Consider the following 22533-nt stretch of genomic DNA (forward strand, 5'->3'; position numbering starts at 1 on the left):
TGGATAATGCATCTGGCTCCCCTTCTGCCACAGGTTTATCATTGTTCTAGTGAATCATTCTAGAGAAATATATGTTATTTTCTCCAATAAGTGTGCACAAATAAGACTGAAAAAGCAGAATCTGATGGGGAGAAAAGGGAACTAATGCCGTATAATTGTCAGGGTTAAGGTTAGACCAATTTGGTTAAGGCACCAGGCTAGAAGCCAGAAGACTGTGAATTCGAGTCCTGCCTTCAGCATATGAGAGCTGATTGGGTGACATTGGACCAGGCATCCCAACCCACCTCACAGGGTTGTTGTTGTGAGAAAAAGAACATAAAAAAAGGAGTGTTAGTGAAATTCTTATTTACAACAATAATAAGCAACAGGATAATAAATGAATAAGAAAGGCTAGGATTGGACAAAACTATGTTTATATCTACCCTCAATAATCCCCTTCCTGGATGTCTTTCAGTCAATCACTCTCTCCCCCTCCTCCTCCAATGAACCTCAAGAGGACCAATATTTTAGAGATAAAAATGGTAACTCATATAAACCTCTAGTGTTCCTAGAAGAAAGGCATAATATAATAGCTAAATCATAATAAATGTGTTTTATTATGCTCATCTTCTGCTCAGTTATACAGAATAAGTTTGACTGGACTGCCTTTGGAAGAAATGATAAGAGGGACTCTTATATAATATTGAGTGTGACACTTAAATTTGCTCTCACGCTGCGAAAGCAGGGGCAAGATCAAAGGCAAGTCCAGCAGATTATTAAATGTCTTGAAAGATCCAAGCTCTGATACTCATTGATAGAGTTTTATAATTTCTTGAAAGATACATAATCATGCTGTGTTCAGTTTTGGTTCAGTCGAAAATCCTCCTTAGGAATTAGAGAAAAAGAGAGCAATTGCCAAGCGTAGCATTTCACTGATATTTTGACTCTATTCTGTATAATATGATCAACGATGTCATTTTAAAGTAAGAAATTCAAAATGGCTCCCGCAAGATGCAAGTCATTTTACTGTCACTAAAGTTTCCTTAGATCCGCAGCAACTGTTTCAGTCTTACATTCCTCAGAGATGACACCCAGGGGAGCGTAATGTACAGATAATAAAGACAGTAAAAATTCTGAGATGGTAAAATGTGCTTCAGAAATCAGCTCCAGGATATCGTTTTGAAACATAATCTTATGCTGGCACTGCAAACATTAACAGACAAGCATCTGAGGTACAAATGCAATCCCATAGATTTCATCTGTAAAATAAGTGAAGTGGAAAAATAGAAAAACGGAAAACCTTTTATAACGTACAACCATCAGCCAATGGAAATGTATGATATAAATAATAATTTTATAGGAAGTTGTTAACAACCTTCTTCCAGAAGTAAGGAATAACACACCTGCATGAAACAAAAGCCCTTGGGAAGGACTCAATAGGTAGATAAAAATGCCAAATAAGTTTAAACAGCAGGCTGATCTTGAGACCAACCATAATAATATCTGTAAAAGTTATTATTTACCAGAAATGAAAAATGGATGGGAACATATAGTTGATAAAGTATTCAAAAATGAGCAGGTTAAAATATTGTGGATTTCTGAATTCAAACTGATAAAAGTCTTGGCTTGTAAGACTTAACTGTGGTTAAAAAGAAGGAAATGTGGGTAATTGATGTGGTAATATTTAAGGATAGTAGAAGACAAAGAATTGCAGGAGATCACACAGTATTAAAAGCAAAGCTGAAAGACTGTGGCATAAACCAGTCTTAGTGGTTAACCACTGGTCTGAGTCGTTATCAACACATGGTGCAAATAAAGATATGTGTAGCTCAGGGTTGAAATGAGGGGTCCCTGATGCTGTCTGAGCTTGGTTGTTTTCTTGCAGACGTTTCATTACCCAAACTAGGTAACATCATCAGTGCTAGTAAGGAGTGTGATTTGCTGCCAGTTTATATTCTAGTGGCTTGCTTTGTCAGTGTTGGTAGGGTTGGTCTTAGAGATTCTTTGGTTGGGCTTCTTTGGTAAGTTTCTTGATTGGGGTATTTTTTATTTGCTTGTTGGGCTGATGTTAATCTTGGAATTAATCTATGCTGATCTATGTGCTGATTGCTGGTGGAGAGGTGCTTGGGTTTTTTTGTTCCCTTTTTGGCTGGTTGATTGTCTCTTTTGCATAGTCTATAAACGTTGTTAATCTCTATGTGTCTACTGATGGCTAATTTGTCAGAGTGCCAGGCTTCTAGAAATTCCTTGTGGTTTTTGGAGTTAGCTTGGTCTAGGACGGTTAAATTTTCCCAATTGAAACTATGCTTAAGTCTGTCTATATGTTGTGAAATTAAAGAGTTTTCATCATGTCTTCTGACTGCCAGTTGATGTTCATGGATGTGTGCTGCTAGAACTTATTTACAGTTATCAACCATTTTGTGAATAGATCACATGTGCAGGTAAGAGAGTCTAGAACACACCAAATGTATCTACCAACAAAACAATTGCCCAACTCTAGCTTAGGTTCATTGCATTGATTGTACTTTTGGATTTTAAATACTTCTAATTCAATTAGAACGGTCTCTGATGACCGTTTACATAATAAATTTTAGTACAATAATAAAACAGCACAACATTTCACAATCATTATTAACAAAAAGCCAACTCAGACAATGCTAAAATCTATGCTGCAATTGTAACTAAACATCAATAATACTATAAGGTCTATAAAACAAGTGAAGGAAAGGCTATGTGACTGTACAGTCCTCTCCTAAAAGATTGCAATGATGAGTCCTCAATAATTTTAAATTGCAATCTACTGCAGAACTGGGGAGGACCATCGCAGAAAAAATCTTTAATTTCAGCATGGATATGAGCAGCGGCTAAGCTGCCTACCAACTGCATGGGCGTCTTCCTATTTGTTTCATGTTAACATCATTACCACTGAAGCAGAAAAACAACCCTTTTTTTTTTGGGCAGGGAGAAAAAAACGGGAATACACTATTAGGTGTAATCAGATTCAAGATCACCATTTGATTACTTTTTTCATTGCTACAGAGAGGGAGGGCAAATTACTGCAGGGCATAAACTGACATCTTCTAGTGGTAACAGCCAGGCCATTTAAAAAATGTCACACTTGCCAGACAGGTAGTACAGAAATGTTTTAAACAGATGAATAAAAAAAAACTTTTTTGTGGGGGGCTTCAACAAATTCTCATGGCTTTCTAAACAGGCAATTGTTAAATCCTAGCTGTAAAGTAGAACAATTTAATGGTGGATGTAATCTCTGAACGCTTAAAGAGAAAAACGTAATGTTGCCTAAGATATTTATAGACATCTTATTTTCTGTCTCAAAGCCACGTTAAGAGGCTTTGAGGTTTAACTGTTTTTCTAATGGAAAAAAGAAACAAACACATAAGAAAATACATCTGCAAAATGGAGCAAGCTTTTGTCCTGTTCTGCTTATTGGATACAGTACTTAGAATATATAATGTTTTCAATGTGATGAAGGGGAGAGGAGGGAAAGAAGCTTCTGGAACTAGATAGCTAAACATTGCTGTTTGCTTGTGGAGCTGTTTGCTTATTTATTATCTGGTCCATAAGCAGAAGACCAAAAAAAACAAGGACGACTGACTGAACACAGGAAAACTTGCCAAACAGCATTTCCAGAGAGAGAGACTGTCTGAAAGAGATCACCTAAGTAGATTTAATCAGCCTGTCTATCAGGATAACCATCATTCAAAAATAACCTCTGTAGGTTAGAGGTTGTTGTTCATAAACCACATTAATCCATATTAAAATTGAGGAACAAGAAGGAATTCATGTAATCCCATGCCGCAGGTGCTAATAAAGTTTCTTTTCTTTCTTTTTTAAAAATCTCTTCTCATTTCAGTTTCAGGCCCCAAACTATAGCACAGATAGAAGAATGTGAATACAAATCATTAGCAGAAAATTTGCTTTATTAGCATTTTGAGCCTGAATACCATTTGGTATTTTATGTATATCTTACAAAGAAATGGGGCACAATGGCTCAGCGGTTAAAAGAGCTGAGTTTTGTCAGCTGGAAAGCTGACAGGCCGGGTTCAAGAGCTGAGCGCCATGCAATAGGCACTCCTGCCCCAGTTCCTGCCTACCTAGAAGTTTGAAAGCATGCAAATGTGAGTAGATTTATAGGTACCACTTCAGTGGGAAGGTAACAGTCTTCTATGTGCCTTGGCATATAGCCATGCTGGTCACATGACCATGGAAAATATCTTTGGACAACGCTGGTTCCCTCAGCCAAGAAGAGGAGAAAAGCAGTGCCCTAAAGTCAGAAAGAAACCTTTACCTTTTTACAAAGAAATGTTATAGAAAAATAATGGTGCCTGAGTCCGTATAATGTATGCTTAAACCTGCTCAATGCCTACTTAGGTTCATGAGATGTAAGCACAAACTGGGTTTAAAAATATGTCACGTTCCACTATTAGAAACAGGGTTTAAACATGCTAAAGATTTTCTATCTTACGCCAAACCTTTTAAGGAGATGATCTCAACTGGCACTATTATTTATATTTATTTACACTCGCGTGAAATCACAATGAAAAAGCCACGTATGTAATAACCTTTTTTTTTCATAAAGAAAGTGGTGTGGCGGAATAACATACAGAAGCAGCCTCTTGGATGATTCGGGGTTTTTTTTTTGTTACTTGCCTAACTGTGGTTTTTTGTTTTTTTTAAAAAGTCCAATGTTATAAAAATAAAATTATATATTAGATTTCCTCTCCTTACATTTAAAATCACCTGCTATGCTAATCATTATAGCAGAAGACAATAGTTATAGTGACATTATAATGATAGCCGATGGTACAAAAAAATTAAGGTGTCTGATAGCAGCTTCTTCAACTATTAAATTTCATTAGAAGGCATAAGCTTCATGAGCTGTAGCTCATTCCATCAGATTTTCTGAAACACCAGAAAGAAACAGGTCAGAGACTAATCTTAGAAGCTCTTAAAATCTAAATCAATGGCTCTGGATAAAACATTAGATTTATCAAAACAAAAACAAAAAAATCAGGAAAAAATGTAGTGCCTTGTGAAGTTAGGTTTTATAAGCACAGACACCACAGTCATATTGTACCTGTTACTATTATTTAGGCTATTCACGGGGATCTGTCACCCTCTGTGTATGCTGAATTGTATATCCAATTATCCCTAGGCATTAGGCTGCAGGCAAAAACATCTGGACTCCTCAGAACAGAACAACAGATCTCTGGATGAGGCCAAAGCTCTCTGCAATCCAACATTTTTTTCTCACTATGGCCAGCCAGACGTCTCTGAGATGCTTATGAGCAGGTGACCAAGAAAACATCTTCCTTCCTGTAAGTGGGGTAATTCTTCCTCCATCTCCAAAGTAAGATTATGCCTTAAGACTAACAGTGATTCCCTAGATCTGTCCTTTCTATCACTTTATTTAACCTACTTAAAGCCATGATAAAAGTTAGGAAGGTAGATTTCAATAGCAGGGGGCTGTTGAAACACAGCCCAGCATTCACTCTACCGACTTTCTAAATATTCAGGAGATGTACACAGATGAAGCTCATTTGATTCAAGCGATCTAAGATGAGCTATTAATTTTGGCGAGAAAAAAACACACTGGTGACAGGAAACATATTTAATTGGAGCAGCATTGTTTAACACAGGGCCTCTCAAACTTTGCTATACTGAAACTCCCTGAAATAATTTGATCACACACACCATGAATAAACTAATGAATTAAAAGAAATTAGTTTTGCAAAAAAAAAAAAAAAAGACATAACCATTTACTAAATGATACCTAATTCCCATTAAGCTTTCTTGAATTAAGCTTTTGGAAAGAGAGTTTCAAATGTTTTAAAAATACTGAGTTTAATTAACGTATATACTATTAGAGAGACCCCAAACACAGGACAATAAGTCACCAGCCAGAAAGAAATCATCCTTCAATCACAATGCTGCTATGATTGGCAGATAGTTCTAAACAGAAGACTACCTCCATGGTTTAACTGTATCTCAAAACTCTCTGGGCTTCCTCCCCTCCCCCCAATTGCTGACATCCAATGGTTCCATCTCCCTGTGTGAGGCTAATTATTTTTCATATAATTTTGTCACACACACACACACACACACACACACACACACACACACACACACACACGTTGGTGATCCTTGATGAGGTTACAACCCACAGTTTGAGAATCCTTGACTTTGGATTGATTATGTGCCTTCAAGTTAATATTGATTCTTAGCAACCTCACAGATGGATTTTCTCCATGATGATCTCCAACTTGGTCTTTCAGGTCATCCAAAGGTGCACCCACCATCACTGTAATTGAGTCCATCCACCTTTCTGCTAGTCATCCTCCTCTTTTCTTTCCTTCAACTTTTCCCAGCATTATGGACTAGGGAGTTAGGTCTTTACATTCATTGGGTGTTGAAAATATGAACCTCCTGGAATTATTGAAGCAAACATTTTCCCTGTGAAACTTTATGGAAGGAAAAGTTGGACTTTGAAGAAGCAGGATATTTGGAAAAAAAATTTCTGGAAATATCATGGATAATCAAGAAAACAAACAAATGAATCATAGAACACATTAATCCAGGTTTCTCACTTGAGGCACAAATGATCAGTTTCAAATCACATTTTGGATACCTTAGATTGAAGACCTGGCTCTCTAATCAATCAAACAGACAATACTGTAACTTCAAGGGAAAACAATTCAGAAATTGGCTTCTGATAACTAGGTTCAGGCAGGTGATTTCTGTAGAAGCAGAGAAATTCTCTCACTGGAGAGAGATCAAGGCAAGGTGTTAACTAATCTTGAACTACATCAGATTTGTGTCCTTTCCATTTTGCCTTGGAATGACAAAAATAAAATTACCTCCCCACACCCCACCTGCCCGGTCCCCCACGATCAACAAAAAAAAGACATCCTTGAGTTTTCCAGTCAGTCTTTAGTATCTACTGTAAGCTTGTTTCATAGACTATAACTCTCTAACACCAAAGAAATTGGCAGCCTCCAATTTTTACGATGCTAATTTGTGGTAAAAGCATTAGAAATATGTCCTGCAGATTGTCAGGAGAGCTTTAGATAGACCCACTAGGGCATAAATTCTGGAATAAACAGCACTGAATACTTAAGATGAAAAATAGGCAGCTCTGTTATTTATTAGGTTTATGCTAAAAGGAACATTGCCTGAAATAAGCATTTCGTGTTATTCATGAGCATGGCTGACATTGTTCTGTGCTGAAGTGAGAAAAGGGTTGTTTTGTTTAAACTGGATGGTAATTTAAATAAAAAAATTGGGAGGGGAGATTACCTAAACACAATTGAGAAATCATTACAGCCATTTAATTAACCTATTCACATTATTTTGGGTGTATGTGTACTGATATTGATAACGAGAAGATTTGATAAACTACAAAGGAAAGTTTAGAGTGCTAGTAAAATCAGAAAAATATATTGGATAATGACATTTGAAAAAACTAAAAGCATATCCATAAAATATTAACATAAAACTAGCTCAATCTTTTAATGTATTGTTAAATTGAGTCACAGTGACCCATCAACTGCTCCATCTTCACAATTTTAGTATGTGTTATTTCAATACATTTATAATTTATTTAAATTTAATATGCTAAAATTCTTAATATCGTATCTTAATATTATACTTATAATTAAGACATAATAGTATCTCTAATAACTTACAGCATTAAATAAAAATAAGAAAAGAAAGAAAATCTTCTGAAATTTTTGGGATATTTCCATGAATGTGCTGAGGCTGACTACTTATAATATAGTTCTGATATTTCTGAGATTTATTTATTCATTCAGTATATGGCATATCATACATAGAATAGAATTTATAGAATTTATTGGCCAATTTAATAAAACAAACAAAACAAGTGTGATTGGACACACAAGGAATTTGTCTTGGTGCATATGCTCTCAGTGTACATAAAAGAAAAGATACGTTCATCAAGGTACAACATTTACAATATATCAATATAAATCATAAGGATTGCCAGCAACAAGTTATAGTCATACAGTCATAAGTGGAAAGAGATTGGTGATGGGAACTATGAAACGATTAATAGTAGTGCAGATTCAGTAAATAGTCTGACAGTGTTGAGGGAATTATTTGTTTAGCAGAGTGATGGCCTTCGGGAAAAAACTGTTCTTGTGTCTAGTTGTTCTGGTGTGCAGTGCTCTATAGCGTCGTTTTGAGGGTAGGAATTGAAAACAGTTTATGTCCAGGATGCGAGGGATCTGCAAATATTTTCACGGCCCTCTTCTTGATTCGTGCAGTATACAGGTCCTCAATGGAAGGCAGGTTGGTAGCAATTATTTTTTCTGCAGTTTTAATTATCCTCTGAAGTCTGTGTTTTTCTTGTTGGGTTGCAGAACCGAACCAGACAGTTATAGAGGTGCAAATGACAGACTCAATAATTCCTCTGTAGAATTGGATCAGCAGCTCCTTGGGCAGTTTGAGCTTACTGAGTTGGCGCAGAAAGAACATTCTTTACCACGTGCAGCTGTAGGACACTCTGATCATTGCATGATTCACCTTGTACCTGCTTACAGGCAAAGACTTAAAGCCACAAAACCAATAATTAAATCAGTGAAAACCTGGACGGAGGAATCAGAATTAAAGCTACAGGCATGTTTTGACTGCACTGATTGGAATATTTTTAAAGATACCTCTGCAGACCTGGATGAACTCACAGATACTGTAACATCATATGTCAGCTTCTGTGAAGACCTATGTGTACCTACAAGGAACTTGCGAATACACAGTAACAACAAACCTTGGTTTACACCTAAACTTAAGCAGCTACGACATTCCAAAGAGGAAGCCTACCGAAAAGGTGATAAAATGCTGTACAATCAGGCCAGAAATGCACTAACAAGGGAGATAAGAGCAGCAAAAAGAAGCTACTCTGAAAAGCTAAAGAATCAGTTTTCAGCAAATGAACCAGCGGTGAAATACATGGACTAGCGATATATATTAACATTTGACCTAGATTAGTAGAACCCAATAAAATATAAACATCAAAAAGACTTGTGTTCAAATATCATCTAACCATCGATCATCTAAACCAGGGCAGTCAAACTCATGGGCCGTAGGCTGGATGTGTTGCACACTGGCCACGCCCATGCCCAGTTCAACGAAGGGGAAAAAGTCCTGATACGTCACGTGACGATGCCGCGACGACATGAGTTTGAATCTAACCCTCGAAGCGCAGCATTGTTTATATTAAAAAAAAAATCAGATACTGTACTGGTTTATGCCTTCAGGTTACAGCTGTTCCCAATGTGATCTACAATTTGTCATGAAACCCCACAATCACAATGAGGGGAGGATACTCTGCTCCATTTATATAGAGAGTCCCAGCAGACACTATGAGAAGTGAGAATTCTTGAATAGAAGTGAGTATTCTATTCAGGATTGTCCATTGCTGACGTGGTAGTTCAAAGCCTGGCACCTTTTCTGTGGCATAGTTTATACGTCTTCCTATGTCTTGGTGGTCAGGGACCCATTTGGCTTTTCATTGGGAATCATGTTAAAAGTTGTTGGGCAAATGTTGTGCCAGTGCCAGAGGAGGCTTCCTGGATTTGAGTCTTCCTGGTGATAAATGAGGCAGGTCAGCATGCTCCAGTAGGAGTGAGTTGCTCATAATTTCTGGGCTTCAACTACAGGTAGTCCTCGACTTACAACAGGTTGTTTAGTGACCGTACAAAGTTACAACGGCACTGAAAAATGTGACTTACGAAGGTTTTTCACAGTTACGACCTTTGCAGCATCCCCATGATGCTTGGCAATGGTATTTATGACCGTTGTTGTGTCCCCAAGGTCATGTGATCACTTTTTGTGACCTTCTGACAAGCCAAGTCAATGGGGAAGCCAGATTCACTGAACAACTGGGTTACTAACTTATCAACTGCAGTGATTCACAACTTTGGCAAGAAAGGTCATAAAATGGGGCAAAACTCACTTAACAAATATGTCGCTTAAAAACAGAAATTTTGAGTTCAATTGTGGTTGTAAGTCAACTATGCTGACTCACACCATTAAGGCTAATTTAATTTAATTTGATTATTTTATTTTTAAAATGGATGTGTAGTCTCTCAGATATTTTCCCCTACAGTTTACACTTCATAAATTATTATCCAAATTCTAGTCAGAAATCTGTATCTTAAAATACAAAATATTATTGTCATCATCATCAACAGTAGCCATCAGGTAACAGAAATTAAAACCACTAGGAAGAAAATAACTTAAATGTTTTATTAGAAGCATAATAAAATATTTTAAAGGTCTGAGAAACCAAATTTGGATCTTTAGTATAGCTTGAAGCAAGATTGCAAAAAGAATGGAATCACTATCAAGTAATTTACATTGATTTTGCAATAAGAAATGGAAAAGCAGAAAACTGGATAATCAGTGTTTCTTTACCTTCAAAATGGAGGACCCATTCTGTGTATCTTACTAGATGCTCTCTGAACGCCTTTGATGCTCAGCAGCTGAACAGCCCAGCCTGAACTGTCTGATTATATATTATGAACCAGATGTTCAGCTGGTATAAATCAATGTTGCTCCACCAAATTATTAAAGTAGGCTTATTTACATCAGCTGGAGAATTGATTCTATTCATAGAATGTTCTTGAGGAGGTAATCAAAATTTTGCTTTATTACTGGTCTAAGCTCTCTGCTTCTTTATTTCTGCAGTTATAATTAAACCAATTTAAAAGTATTGCTTGCTACCTATGAGTTTAATTTAATCAGTGATTGGACTGCTATGCTATTATGAGACAGAAGAAATTCAGCATATTTATCTTCAAAAGACTAAAGAAAATAGAACAGCAGTTTTCAAATAACTGAAGCAATGTCATGTCGACTACTATGGTTTGGACAGTCATGTATCGAATAAGATTTAAACTCAATTTGTGGGAATTAGACTCAAAGACCTACATCAGAGGTTCCCAAAGACACATTTGGAATTGTTAGAATTTGCAAGCATTCTCCTCAAATCATTGTGAGGCCCATTCCCAAAATATATGGGACAAAATATATGAGGCAAAAAATTGCACAGGTTTAGTACAAATAGTGCTACCTGCCACCTCCTGTATTTTATAGCTATATGGTGAGCCCTATTTTTAAGTATTAAAAAAAATCATGTGAATCAGTGTCTATGGACATTCTCAGACATCCAGATCATGGTTGTCTCAAAGGCACTTTTTTTCAAACAGCAATTGGACTTCCTTGATTTTTCTTGAAAACGTTTCATGTCATCCAAGAAGCTTCTTCAGATCTGAACTGAAAAATAAACTGAAGAAGCTTCTTGAATGAGAAGTAAAATGTCTTAAAGAAAAATCAAGAAAGTCTGTTGCTGTTTGCTTAAAAAAAGCACCTTTGGGATGTGAATCAAGAGAATCTGATGACCACTGAGAGATGTATTTAAGAACGATTGGGACCCCAATCATCCCAAGGAGGATCATAGTCCTAATTGGAAATTTTCGAAGCAGAGAAATGAAGAAAAGCCATGAAGGAGTCACAATGACTAGAAGTTCAGCAGACCAGGTGGAAGGCTAAAAAACAGGCACAGTTGTGCATTAAGAAAATGAAGTGATAGAAGAAAATAAAAGAGGCAAGATTGAAGAGCAAATATAATTTTTTGCTGTTAAAACAAAACAAAAACCCGTGGAGTTGGCATAGTTATGCAAACTATTCAACCAAAGCTGCCAGAATTCATTAAAATCACATGATAAGCTGAACATAACTTACTGGCCACAACAGCTTGATTTTAACAGATTAAGAGAGTTGGAAGAGACCTTATAGGTCACCTAGTCCAACCCCCCGCTCAAGCAGGAGACCCTATACCATTTCTAACAAATGGCAGTCCAATCTTTTCTTGAAAGTCTCAAGTGACGAAACTCCCACAACTTCCAAAGGCAAACTGTTCCATTGGTTGATTGTTCTGACTGTCAGAAAGTTCCTCATTTCTAGGTTGAATCTCTCCTTGGTCAGTTTCCATCCATTATTCCTTGTCTGGCCTTCAGGTGCTTTGGAAAACAGCTTGACCCCTTCCTCTCTGTGGCAGCCCCTTAAATATTGGAACACTGCTATCATGTCTCCCCCGGTCCTTCTCTTCACTAGATTAGCCAAGCCCAGTTCATGTAACTGTTCTTCATATGTTTTAGTCTCCAGTCCCCTAATCATCCTGGTTGCTCTCCTCTGCACTTTTTCTAGAGTCACAACATCTTTTTTATAGTGTGGTGACCAAAACTGGATGCAGTACTCTTCGTGTGGTCTTACTAGGGCTTTATCGAGTGGTATTAGTACCTCATTATCAGATGATAATATCTGTTCAATCATGTCTAATTCAGAGTGATTCTGTAGGCCAGTTCTCTGTCTATATTTCTGATTTTGCAGGGCTTCTTTCAGGTGTTTTATGCTCTGGCTGGGGTCAGCTTTGAGGGTGTCTATCCATCATGTTTTTAGTGGTCTCATTTCTTTTTACCTGTTGACCACTTGAAGCATAACAGCCTTTCCCAGGGTACATGATTGCATGACATGGCCGGAATAAGTAAGGCAGAATTTTGTGATTTTGCTTTCTAGCAATATGTCTGGATTTATACACTCCAGTACTTGATTACTTGTCACCTTTGCAGTCCAAGGAATGTGCAGGATCGTCTCCAACACTTACAGCTTGAACAAGTGGTTTTTCCTCCTGTCTAGTTTTTTTTTCCTGGTCCAACTTTCAACAACCATAAAAAATTATGGAAAAGGCAATATAGTGCAAACTAATCTGCATTTGGTTGCCTGGCTGATGCCCTTACTTTTCCACACTCGATTCATGCTCATCATTGTTGCATGGATTTGTGCAATTCAATGCTTTATTTTTGAACTGCAAATCACTGCTTTGATCAATCTGCAGTCCTAGGAAAATAAACTCTACACTAGAACAAATCCAAACCTAGAACACATGTTGTTCAAAGAAGACATGGAAGCGAATGTGATGCAGAAGACAAAACTTATGTTCATATGATGATGTAATTTATCAAACTGGCCAGGTCACTTGCAAGAAGGCCACTGTTGGCCCCCATATTCTCCTAGCTATGATCTCATCTCCTCCTACTCGTTAGTACTGCATGTGAAAGAAGATAATGGAATGGCTCCCTGCTTCTACTGGGCTGGGTAAGTGGTATCTGTGGCTAAAAGATAAGGTGGTCCATGGCCCACTTCTCCACTTTATCTTACTCCAAAATTTCCCATATGTGACAGCCAGCAAAATCTTGAGCTCTAGTTTTCCAGTTCTTAAGTCAATCATAGTTGGCTATTACGGTTTAACATAAAAAACAAATTGATGTTATCTGCTAAAGTTGGCAAGAACGGAAAAATTCTAAAAACTCTACATGAGAAGTCTGACTTATTGAGTTGCTGAAGGATGCATCTCTGCCTCATTTGCAGGATGTCCTCTAGATCTGGAAACAAATCATTTGAGCCTAAATATCCTATACGGCTCAATTTGGGTGCAACCTTCTGGTCCAATAAATCCTGTTAATATGCAGGAATCTTACTGCTTGTAACTTAGGAACTGAAGATCACCTGTTGCTAAGCATCTACCTCCTCTATATGTTGCTAAGCAGCTGGTAATGCAGCTTCATTTGCTGTTCTCATGCCTTCAATTCACAGATTACTCAAAAACCTTGAGACTCCCAATTACTAGGATACAATAAAGACTGAAGTGCTACCATCCCATTTACAGTTTCTTTTTCTATTTCCCTGCTTTTAAAAAAGCTAACACCAGATGTTCGAGTTTAGCGTTAACTCAGGAGCTTAAATAGACTTTGGTGGGTCATGCAACATGGATCTTCTGAGGGGAAAGATGAAAGGAAATCTAAGGGTATCTATGCTTCTCAAACCTATATTCCCTTCCTGCTTGCAGTCATTCTACAAGCATGCTCAATTATTATTTAATAAATTCACCTGTATTAGCATAGATTACTAGAGATTATCTGTAAATTTACAAGATTCCAACTTGGAATAATCGCAATATAATGGGTCAAAATCATAACACCCATTATAGGAAAAAGTGGAGAAAAGGAGGCAGAATTTGATTTTCTCTAATCTAATAAAATTTGCACCCTTTGGGGAAATGGATTACCAAATCAGTTTTGGAGTTCCAAACTCAAGCCTAAGAAAGACTATCAGATTCATATGCATCATAAAGAGGATAACAATTTGGAGGAGGATTTCTGGCCTCCATAGATGATTTTTTTAAAAACAATTACTAGAGGAATTATCCATGCAAGCCTTTTTTTACAATATCCTTTGCAAATTAAGTCATCAATTTCAGACATAAAAAAATGACTAGGAGAAAAAACGAATACAACAAGCCAAATGTACATAATAAAAAAACATTTTATACTGATAATATACCATGCCCATCCATCTTATTAATATCCTGAATGATTACAGGAAATTCCCATTTTAGATTCGCAGATATTTCTTCAGGAAGACTGAAATGTACAGTGCATTGCACGGGGCCTAGTTTGATCACTTCATTTCTTGGCACAATGTGGATGTTCAATTTTATTTTTGCAATTGCTTGTATTAGGACTTTGGGTTTCTTTTGGTAGGCTTTAATATTATATATTAGTGTATATAGAGAGGTACTCCTGGTTTAGTAACTGCCTCATTTAGTAGTTATGGTGACAAAAGAAAATCTTATGTAAATTGGCTTCTTCCATATATCGTATTATTTTCTCCATATATTTATTTTCTGTATCATATAAATTTTCATAATATTCTTTGATTATTTTTTATTATCTCATTTTGGAACTGTATGTGTCCCTGATCATCTTGCAATTTATTTATCACTTTTTTCTCTTTTTCTTTTTTTCAATTTATATACCAACCATCTTCCTGGTTTGTTTGCATTCTCAAAAAAGTTTTGGTTTGCCCTTTTGGTTCATTAAGCTATTTCTTCTGAAGCTATTAAGTTCAATTTGTGTTTATTAATCATCTCCATTTGTCTTTTAAATATTTTCGTTTGTGGCTCTCTTTGAAGCTCTAACTCCAGTTTCTTATATTCTTTTAGCATCGTACTTTGTTGATTTTTCTCTTTATTCTTTTTAGCCATATAAGTTATGTTGAGTTGCCAATCCCAACTGTGGTTGGTAAACAAGGACAACCTGTACTTAATTTTACAATATTTATTAATATTACTTGTATTACTTATTTAAATGTTGCTCTGTAATTGAATAGGCAGGTAATACTACGTTAAATAGGTTTCTGGTTCACTAGCTGTTCCAAGTCCAGATCCAAACTGAATCAAAAGACAGCAAGATTCTAGTCCTACTCTTGTTCTAGCACAGCAGTTCTCAACCTGTGGGACCCTGTTGGGGGTCGAATGACGATTTGCCAGGGGTCGCCTAAGACCATCGGAAATATGGGAAGTATACTTGCGAGTCGAAGAATCGCGCTCCAATGGTTGACTCCACAAGCCAGCTGCAGGCTCTTCAAATCGCTAGCTGAATTCGGCTTCAGGCGCGATGAATTAAAAAAGAGAGAAATCTTTGCTCTGATGTCTCCCTCTCAAGCCAGCTGCAATCACTTCCAATTGCAAGCTTAATCTGGCTTCAGGCGCGATAAACTTAATAGGGGAGGAGTCTCCGCTTTAATGCCTCCATCCTCAAGGCAATCGCAAGCAGTTCGGATCGCTAGCCAATACGGCTTCAGGTGCGATAAATTCAAAACAAAAATAATTTTATGGTTGGGGTCGCCACATCGTAGGGAATTCTATTAAAGGGGTCGCCACCTCATGGGGAATTTTATTAAAGGGGTCGCAGCACTATAAAGGTTAAGAACCACTGTTCTAGCAAGATCTTGAGATTCAAAGTACAGAGATTTGATTTCAGAAATGATCACACAATGTAATGGGATAGCATCAAAGTGGCTGGCCATTTGTCCATACAAAATCTCCGTTAAGAGATTCTGCAAAATCACAAAGTCCACTGACCATCCAAATCAAATATTTCTGAAGTGATTTGAAAAATACAAATGAGAATAATGATTTGGCTACATCTCCTTCAAATAAAATCTTCCTTCCAATAGTCACACAGCCATAGTGGTTACCATAGAAAAGAAATGAAGGAAGAAATAATATAATAAGTAGTACTGGAAATCTCTCCCCCTCACACCCTCGAAAAGCCTGATTTTAGAGCCGCTCGCTTTGATGACTGCATGCTCTAATAAGATTCTCCCTGAACGAGAACCTCATCATAACACATTCAAAAGAAGCAACCCTCTGTATCAGAATGTTTATGTGCACGTATTTATCTGAGTTGCCTCTAAAAGGATTCCAATTAAGAATGCTCTTCCTTATATATTAAAATTGAAGACTTTAACCCTTTATCTACAGATATATAAATAAACAAGAGCGTCCTATTTTTTTGACCTTTGATGCTGTAAATAGACCTTTATAAGCAGCATTTTTTTTTTAAATTTCACCAGTACAAATTGCTTGGTAGAAAGAATTTGAGGTTACACAGAAATTATGGTACAATCTCAAATTCTTTTTTCGCATGTTTAATATCTCAAAAGGGCAGGGAAAAATGAATCATTCTTTATTTACAAGCCTTGTATATTTACATTATACAAGAGAATTGCTATGGAATGGGCCCTATGATACATATGTCTTGCAGAGAACTAGAATTGATTCACTTGATTTGTTAAGCACTTGACTGATAATTTATTAATATTATTGTTTTTGTATTGCTGTTGTTGTTGTATTTGGCTGAGATTGTGTGACTGACTAGTCCAAGGTAATTCAATAACCTTTATGATTCCATGAGGATCTGCTGCAAATCTATATCTTCTCAATTAACTCAAAACATTTTAATTAAGTTATAAAGTATTATAAAATATAAAACTAAATAAAAAAGCGGTGAGGAGGGAGGGGAGAGGGAAAAGAGAAGTGAGGAAAGGTAGGGAAAAGAAAAGAAAAAGAAGCATTGACCTCCGACTCTCTCTGTTGCAGTAGAATAAGGCATTAGCATCAAATCACAGCTTTTTGTTTTTCCATAATAATATGAACAAGTCATTTCTATAAAGAAATTATCAATCTAAGCTATAAAACCCAAAGTCAATGTTCTTTTCCACATGAAGCACAAAATTCAGAAGCAGTTTTCATGTGGAAACAAAAATACTTATGTTCTTTTCTTTAATCAAAGTAGTCAGTTTTGCCATTTCAGCCAACTCCATCAAGAAGCAATGGGTGGAAACTGATCAAGGAAAGAAGCAACTTAGAACTAAGGAGAAATTTCCTGACAGTTAGAACAATTAATAAGTGGAACGACTTGCCTGCAGAAGTTGTGAATGCTCCAACACTGGAAATTTTTAAGAAAATGTTGGATAACCATCTGCCTGAGATGGTGCAGGATTTCCTGCCTGGGCAGGGGGTTGGATTAGAAGGCCTCCCTTCCAACTCTGTTGTTGTTGTTGTTGTTGTTGTTGTTGTTGTTGTTGTTGTTGTTGTTGTTGTTATTATTATTATTATTATTATTATAACTTCTGCAACCATTCTTCCATGGTAGTTATCAAAGCGTTTTTCCATTTTTGCAATAGTCTTAATTAATAGTCTAATTAAGACCTATGCAACCAATTAGAAATTTCTGGCTCGATGTTTGCCATGTTGCTCCTTAAAATACTTAGCAATTATATCAGTGATTTAATTTAGAATATAATTTTATGGATAAGATTTTCAGAAATTTAAGGTAAGCCTATCTTAAAGTAACTGAAAATAATAGCAGTGTGTAAATTAAGAAAAAAAATCTCTACATAACCATGGTTGCCTCTTAATATTATAATTGGCATGAAATTATGAAATGTATTTTGAAATCCCTATCTATACTATGATCATATGCACAACAGATTAGACCAAACTGTAGGATCATATTACCTGAACTATAGGTACTTTGCAAAGTGTTTTGAGGATATTGAAATTTTAAATAGTCCCATTACAAAGTGCTTTTATTTGCAGATGGACTGAAGAATGTATTAAGACAGACAACTTGGTATCATTCATACTAAGGAAACGGTTGTAAATATTTCTGAGATAGAGAAACAATCTATGGCAGGGGTGTCAAACTCACAGCCCGCGAGCTGGATGTGTCACGTGCTGGCCACGCCACATTTAGTGAACGGGAAAAAGTCCCAGTATGTCATGTGACAATGCCGTGATAATGCGAGTGTGACACCCCTGATATATGGAGTGAAATAAGGGATAACTAAATTCTTCTTTTCTCTGGGTTTCATATACATTGGGCTGCCTTGGTGCAGTGTTTGGTAGACCTTGTTACTCATAATTATCTTCCAGGAAGATACCTGTCATCTTCCTCTTCCCATTTATATGGGAGAAATTGGAATCCCACAGAACAAGTATTTATTAACAAGTAACAAAGGAAATAGACTTTGAAGCCAATTGTTTAACCTGTAACATTTGGAAAATATGATTAGACAAAACTGAATGCCCTTTGGTTAGTTAGTTCAATAACCCAAAGTGTCATTTAATTTTACACCTGTATAAATGTGTAAAATTGTATAAAGTGTAAAGTGTATAAATTTTAAAATTTATAAATTTTATTAAAAGTAAAAAAAGAAAAAAAAACTTTAAACTTTATGTAGTCATAAGTAACAAAACAAGATAAACAGCTGCAATTGTAGTGGCGATGGGCACACCGTTGAAAGACCTAAAGGACCAGGTTGGGACAAATTGTTTTGAAGAAAATTGATATTTGTGGTTGCTAAGATTTGACACCAATTTGATAGCACATAGTCAGTCAACAGTCAGTCAATCAGTTACATGCAAATGGCGATAACATAGGAAAGAAAGCACTGAAAATATCAAAAACAATAACTTACAAGAATCATCATCCATAATCTTCATTTAACGACCCCGCAATTTTTTGCGGGGTGGAGTCTGGGCAACTGAATGGAGCTAGCAGAGTGTTTTAAGGGCCGGATGCCCTTTCTATCGCCAATGCGGAGTTTTATTCAACAGATATATTCTCAGTGTGCCCAGAAAGAGAAATATCTGCCTCTACATAGGATGGAATTTACAGCCTCCTGATTGTGAGGCGAGAGCTCCACCTCTAGGCCACTGCACCACTCCAGTAACTTACAGGAATCTCTCATTTTAAAAAAAAAGGGAGAGAACATACACGTGGTCAAATTTATGGAGGGAAGGATCTGTTATTGAAAGAACTCAAGAAATCATGGATATATATATATAAACTTGCACAAATAGAATTCAGATACAATAGCTATCAAATATTTTAATCAGCATTCCTATTGAAGTAAATCAGATATCTAAATGCAGAATCTTGGGTACAAACATTGCCTGTACATCGGAAATAAAAGATGATTCCCATGACAGATTCCTGCCAGATTTTCCTGGATAATCGCTAAATCAAGTTAACTGTAATGTTAATTCAGAGTCTTAAGTGAACTTTTCACCATGATATTTTTTTCACTGCAATCTTTGTTTCCTAGGTAATTGTTCCCTGTCACAGATTTCCTTATTCGCTTACTCTGGATCCCATCCTAAAGATTCCAGCTGTTCTTCTCTGTCACTGCCCAGAGCTCCTCTCCCTCCCTCCACACCACCACCTCCCAGCTTAGATTTTGGAAGGACTTTGTCTTATCGGAAAAAGGAAGGGGCAAGGTATGTGTATGTAGATCAGAGCAGATACCCATTGTCCCTCTGAATGATGTAAATTGAAACCCGGTATGCGGTTTCCCTGCCTGAGGTGCAATTATCTGCCCTGTGATTGCTTGGTGGCAATACAACAATTTCATCTACTGAATTTATGTTAGATTACAAATGAGAAAAACAAGAAAGTGGAAGCTAGTGAAATTGTTTGTTTTGCTTTTTGTTTTCTTTTTTCTTTTTGCTAGATGCCATTGCTAGATACCAACCTTTTGGTTACAGATGTGTTTAGTTGTTGTTGTTGTTGTTGTTGTTGTTTTGGAGTCAGATGATAGGCAATTGTTTTGGGGGGAAAACCCATTCAAAGTTCAAATGACATTCTATCAGCTCTATCTATCTATCCATCCATCCATCCATCCATCCATCCATCCATCCATCACACCTTTATTATTCTTAAAAACAACTCAAGGTGGTGAACATATCTAATATTCTTTCTTCCTCCTATTTTCCCCACAACAAAGGCTCTGTGAAGTGAGTTGGGCTAAGAGAGAGGGACTGGCTCAAGGTCAACCAGCTGGCTTTCATGGCTATGGTGGGACTAGAATTCACCATCTCCTAGTTTCTAGCCTGGTGCCTTAATCATAAGTCAGCTTTGTGGACTCCATGCCTGCCTGATACGTTTCAACATGACGGCAGCAAAGACTGCTCAAGGATTAACAATCTTGTCTCATCTGAGGAAGCTAAAGATAAAACCTTATAACTTGATGAGATGGTAGCATTTCCACACACATATATCACGTACAAGCAGTGAAAGCAAATACCTGTTCTGGTTTCAGTCCAGGAGGGACCCAAGCGTATTCTTCCAAGGCACAGCCAGAATCATCATCAGAAGTTGAATTCCTCTGGAAGTCAAACATCAGCTTGGTCACCGTCTTCTCCATTTCTAAAGGCATCACTGTTTCAAAGTGTTCTGACTGTGGACACTTACAGTGCCGGCAAATTTTTCTGGGGATATGAAGTAAAAAGCCAACAGTTATCCTCTATTTAAGGATGTATGAAATAGAGATTAGAATGTCTAAGGTATGAATATCAAAGAAGGTCATCCTAGTTTTACAATTATATATAAAAAATTATGAATTCACACCTTCTGAACTTTCTACACTTTCCCGAAAAAAACTGATGGGTTTGGCTAATTGTTGAATGTAAGATTATCAAAACATAATTACATGTTGTGAGCACATGCTATAGTGGCTTTCTTTTGAATGGAAGTAATTTCACATATTAACTTTATTCTGGAAACTCTTCTTTTGAATTACATATCCCTGGTTTGGCAAGTACAAGGGAGCAATGTATAATGCATATTTTGTGATCACAGAAACATTGATACATGCATTTTTCTTCAATTATACAGCTGTCTAAAGAAATCACTTCCCTTTCTATATCTGAACATACAATTTACCATCAGGGTTCCCATCTGAAGGACTGTTTAGAAATCTGGTTATTTTTTCTTTGAACTGGCTTAAATGTAATAGTTAATTATATCCATGCCACATTATTATGCAACTTGACTCTCTCTCTCTCTCTCTTTCTCTCTCTCACACACATGTTTCATACATAACAGATGTATGTTTTTGCAGAATTTGTTCTCCTTCCTTCCCCTTCCTTCATGAGTCAGTGTGAAGACACTGAATGGCTCAAAGTTCCTATTCTGGTAAGTAAAATTAAACAATACAAAAATCCACCCAACTCATTGCTGTCAATCCACCAATATTCTTGGCATAGCATCATGATTTCATTCTTGTCCTCAAAAGCCCTCTGTAAGAGCCAGATCTTGACCAGTCTATGGATGTACAGTAGGCAGAGGGCATTTAATATATTTCTGTGTGCCAGTTTCAAAAGAAAATGGCAATGAAAACACATTTCCAGTGTGTCACAACTGAGGAACACTGGTGCAAACTAATTTGTACAAACATGACTTGAGATATTATATCTGTTGTGGTCATTGTGATATCTATATCCATGGGAAATGGTTATTGGATGGAGGTTGCCTTGGATAAAGCAGCTGTCAGCAATAAGCCTGCATGAAATACAATGTCTACATGTAAACAACAACCTGTCCTTGACAAAATGCCAGAGCCCCAAAGCAGTTTTCTAAACCCAAGCATAATTCTTTCATTTGGAGAGGAGGAAAAAAAAAATATAGCGCGCTCCGGACCACCCATACAGAACTGACTGTAAGGATTTAAGGATCAAATGCATTTGATAGATGATCTGGGATACACCTCTTCATTTCCCCTCCTTTGACAGCACCCATAAATATGCAAAGAGTGCCAGATCATCAGCACGTCCAGTTCAGCAAGCAGAAAGGCTGTCATATACAGTATGCAAAATGTCAACGTAAACAGAAATTTCAGACCGACAAATTCCTTAACAATGACAGAACATCATAGACGGGGTTGTGCTAAATAAAGGGAGTGATGAAGGTTGCCCACTAGCAACTGCTACCTCTCTACAAGATTATCACAGAGAACAAGGCTAAAGCTCAGTAGGTATCTCCTACATATGAGATTCCTAAATTTGATCCTAAGTGAAGGTAAACAAGACTGCCTTGTCTAACAAGGAGTTCTCTTCATAATTTGTTTCCTTTGGGCTGGCTTTTCTTATTCCCCTCTCAGAAGGCTACTTCATGGGCAGAAACAGCTCCTGAGGAAAGGAAATATCTGATCAAATTTCCAAGAAGTAGAGGAGAGCCTAGTTTTGAAACTGTGATGGTTGACCTAGTCAATGAAACTACATTGACCTAGGACAGAAAAAAACATGAAGGGTGTCAGTCAAAACAA

The 22533-nt window shown here is 36.9% G+C and overlaps 1 protein-coding gene across 2 annotated transcripts in view; it reads right to left on the bottom strand.

Moving 5' to 3' along the window:
* PRICKLE2 (prickle planar cell polarity protein 2) overlaps positions 1–22533 on the bottom strand; it is a 395258-nt gene that overhangs the window by 98606 nt on the left and 274119 nt on the right. For both annotated transcript variants that reach the window (XM_058168998.1, XM_058168999.1), the window contains one exon: positions 20515–20698. In XM_058168998.1, coding sequence (XP_058024981.1) covers positions 20515–20698 — 184 coding nt within the window. The remainder of the gene's footprint in view (positions 1–20514; positions 20699–22533) is intronic.

This window comes from Ahaetulla prasina, chromosome 2 (genome assembly GCF_028640845.1).
Source record: "Ahaetulla prasina isolate Xishuangbanna chromosome 2, ASM2864084v1, whole genome shotgun sequence".
NCBI classification, from domain to species: domain Eukaryota; kingdom Metazoa; phylum Chordata; class Lepidosauria; order Squamata; family Colubridae; genus Ahaetulla; species Ahaetulla prasina.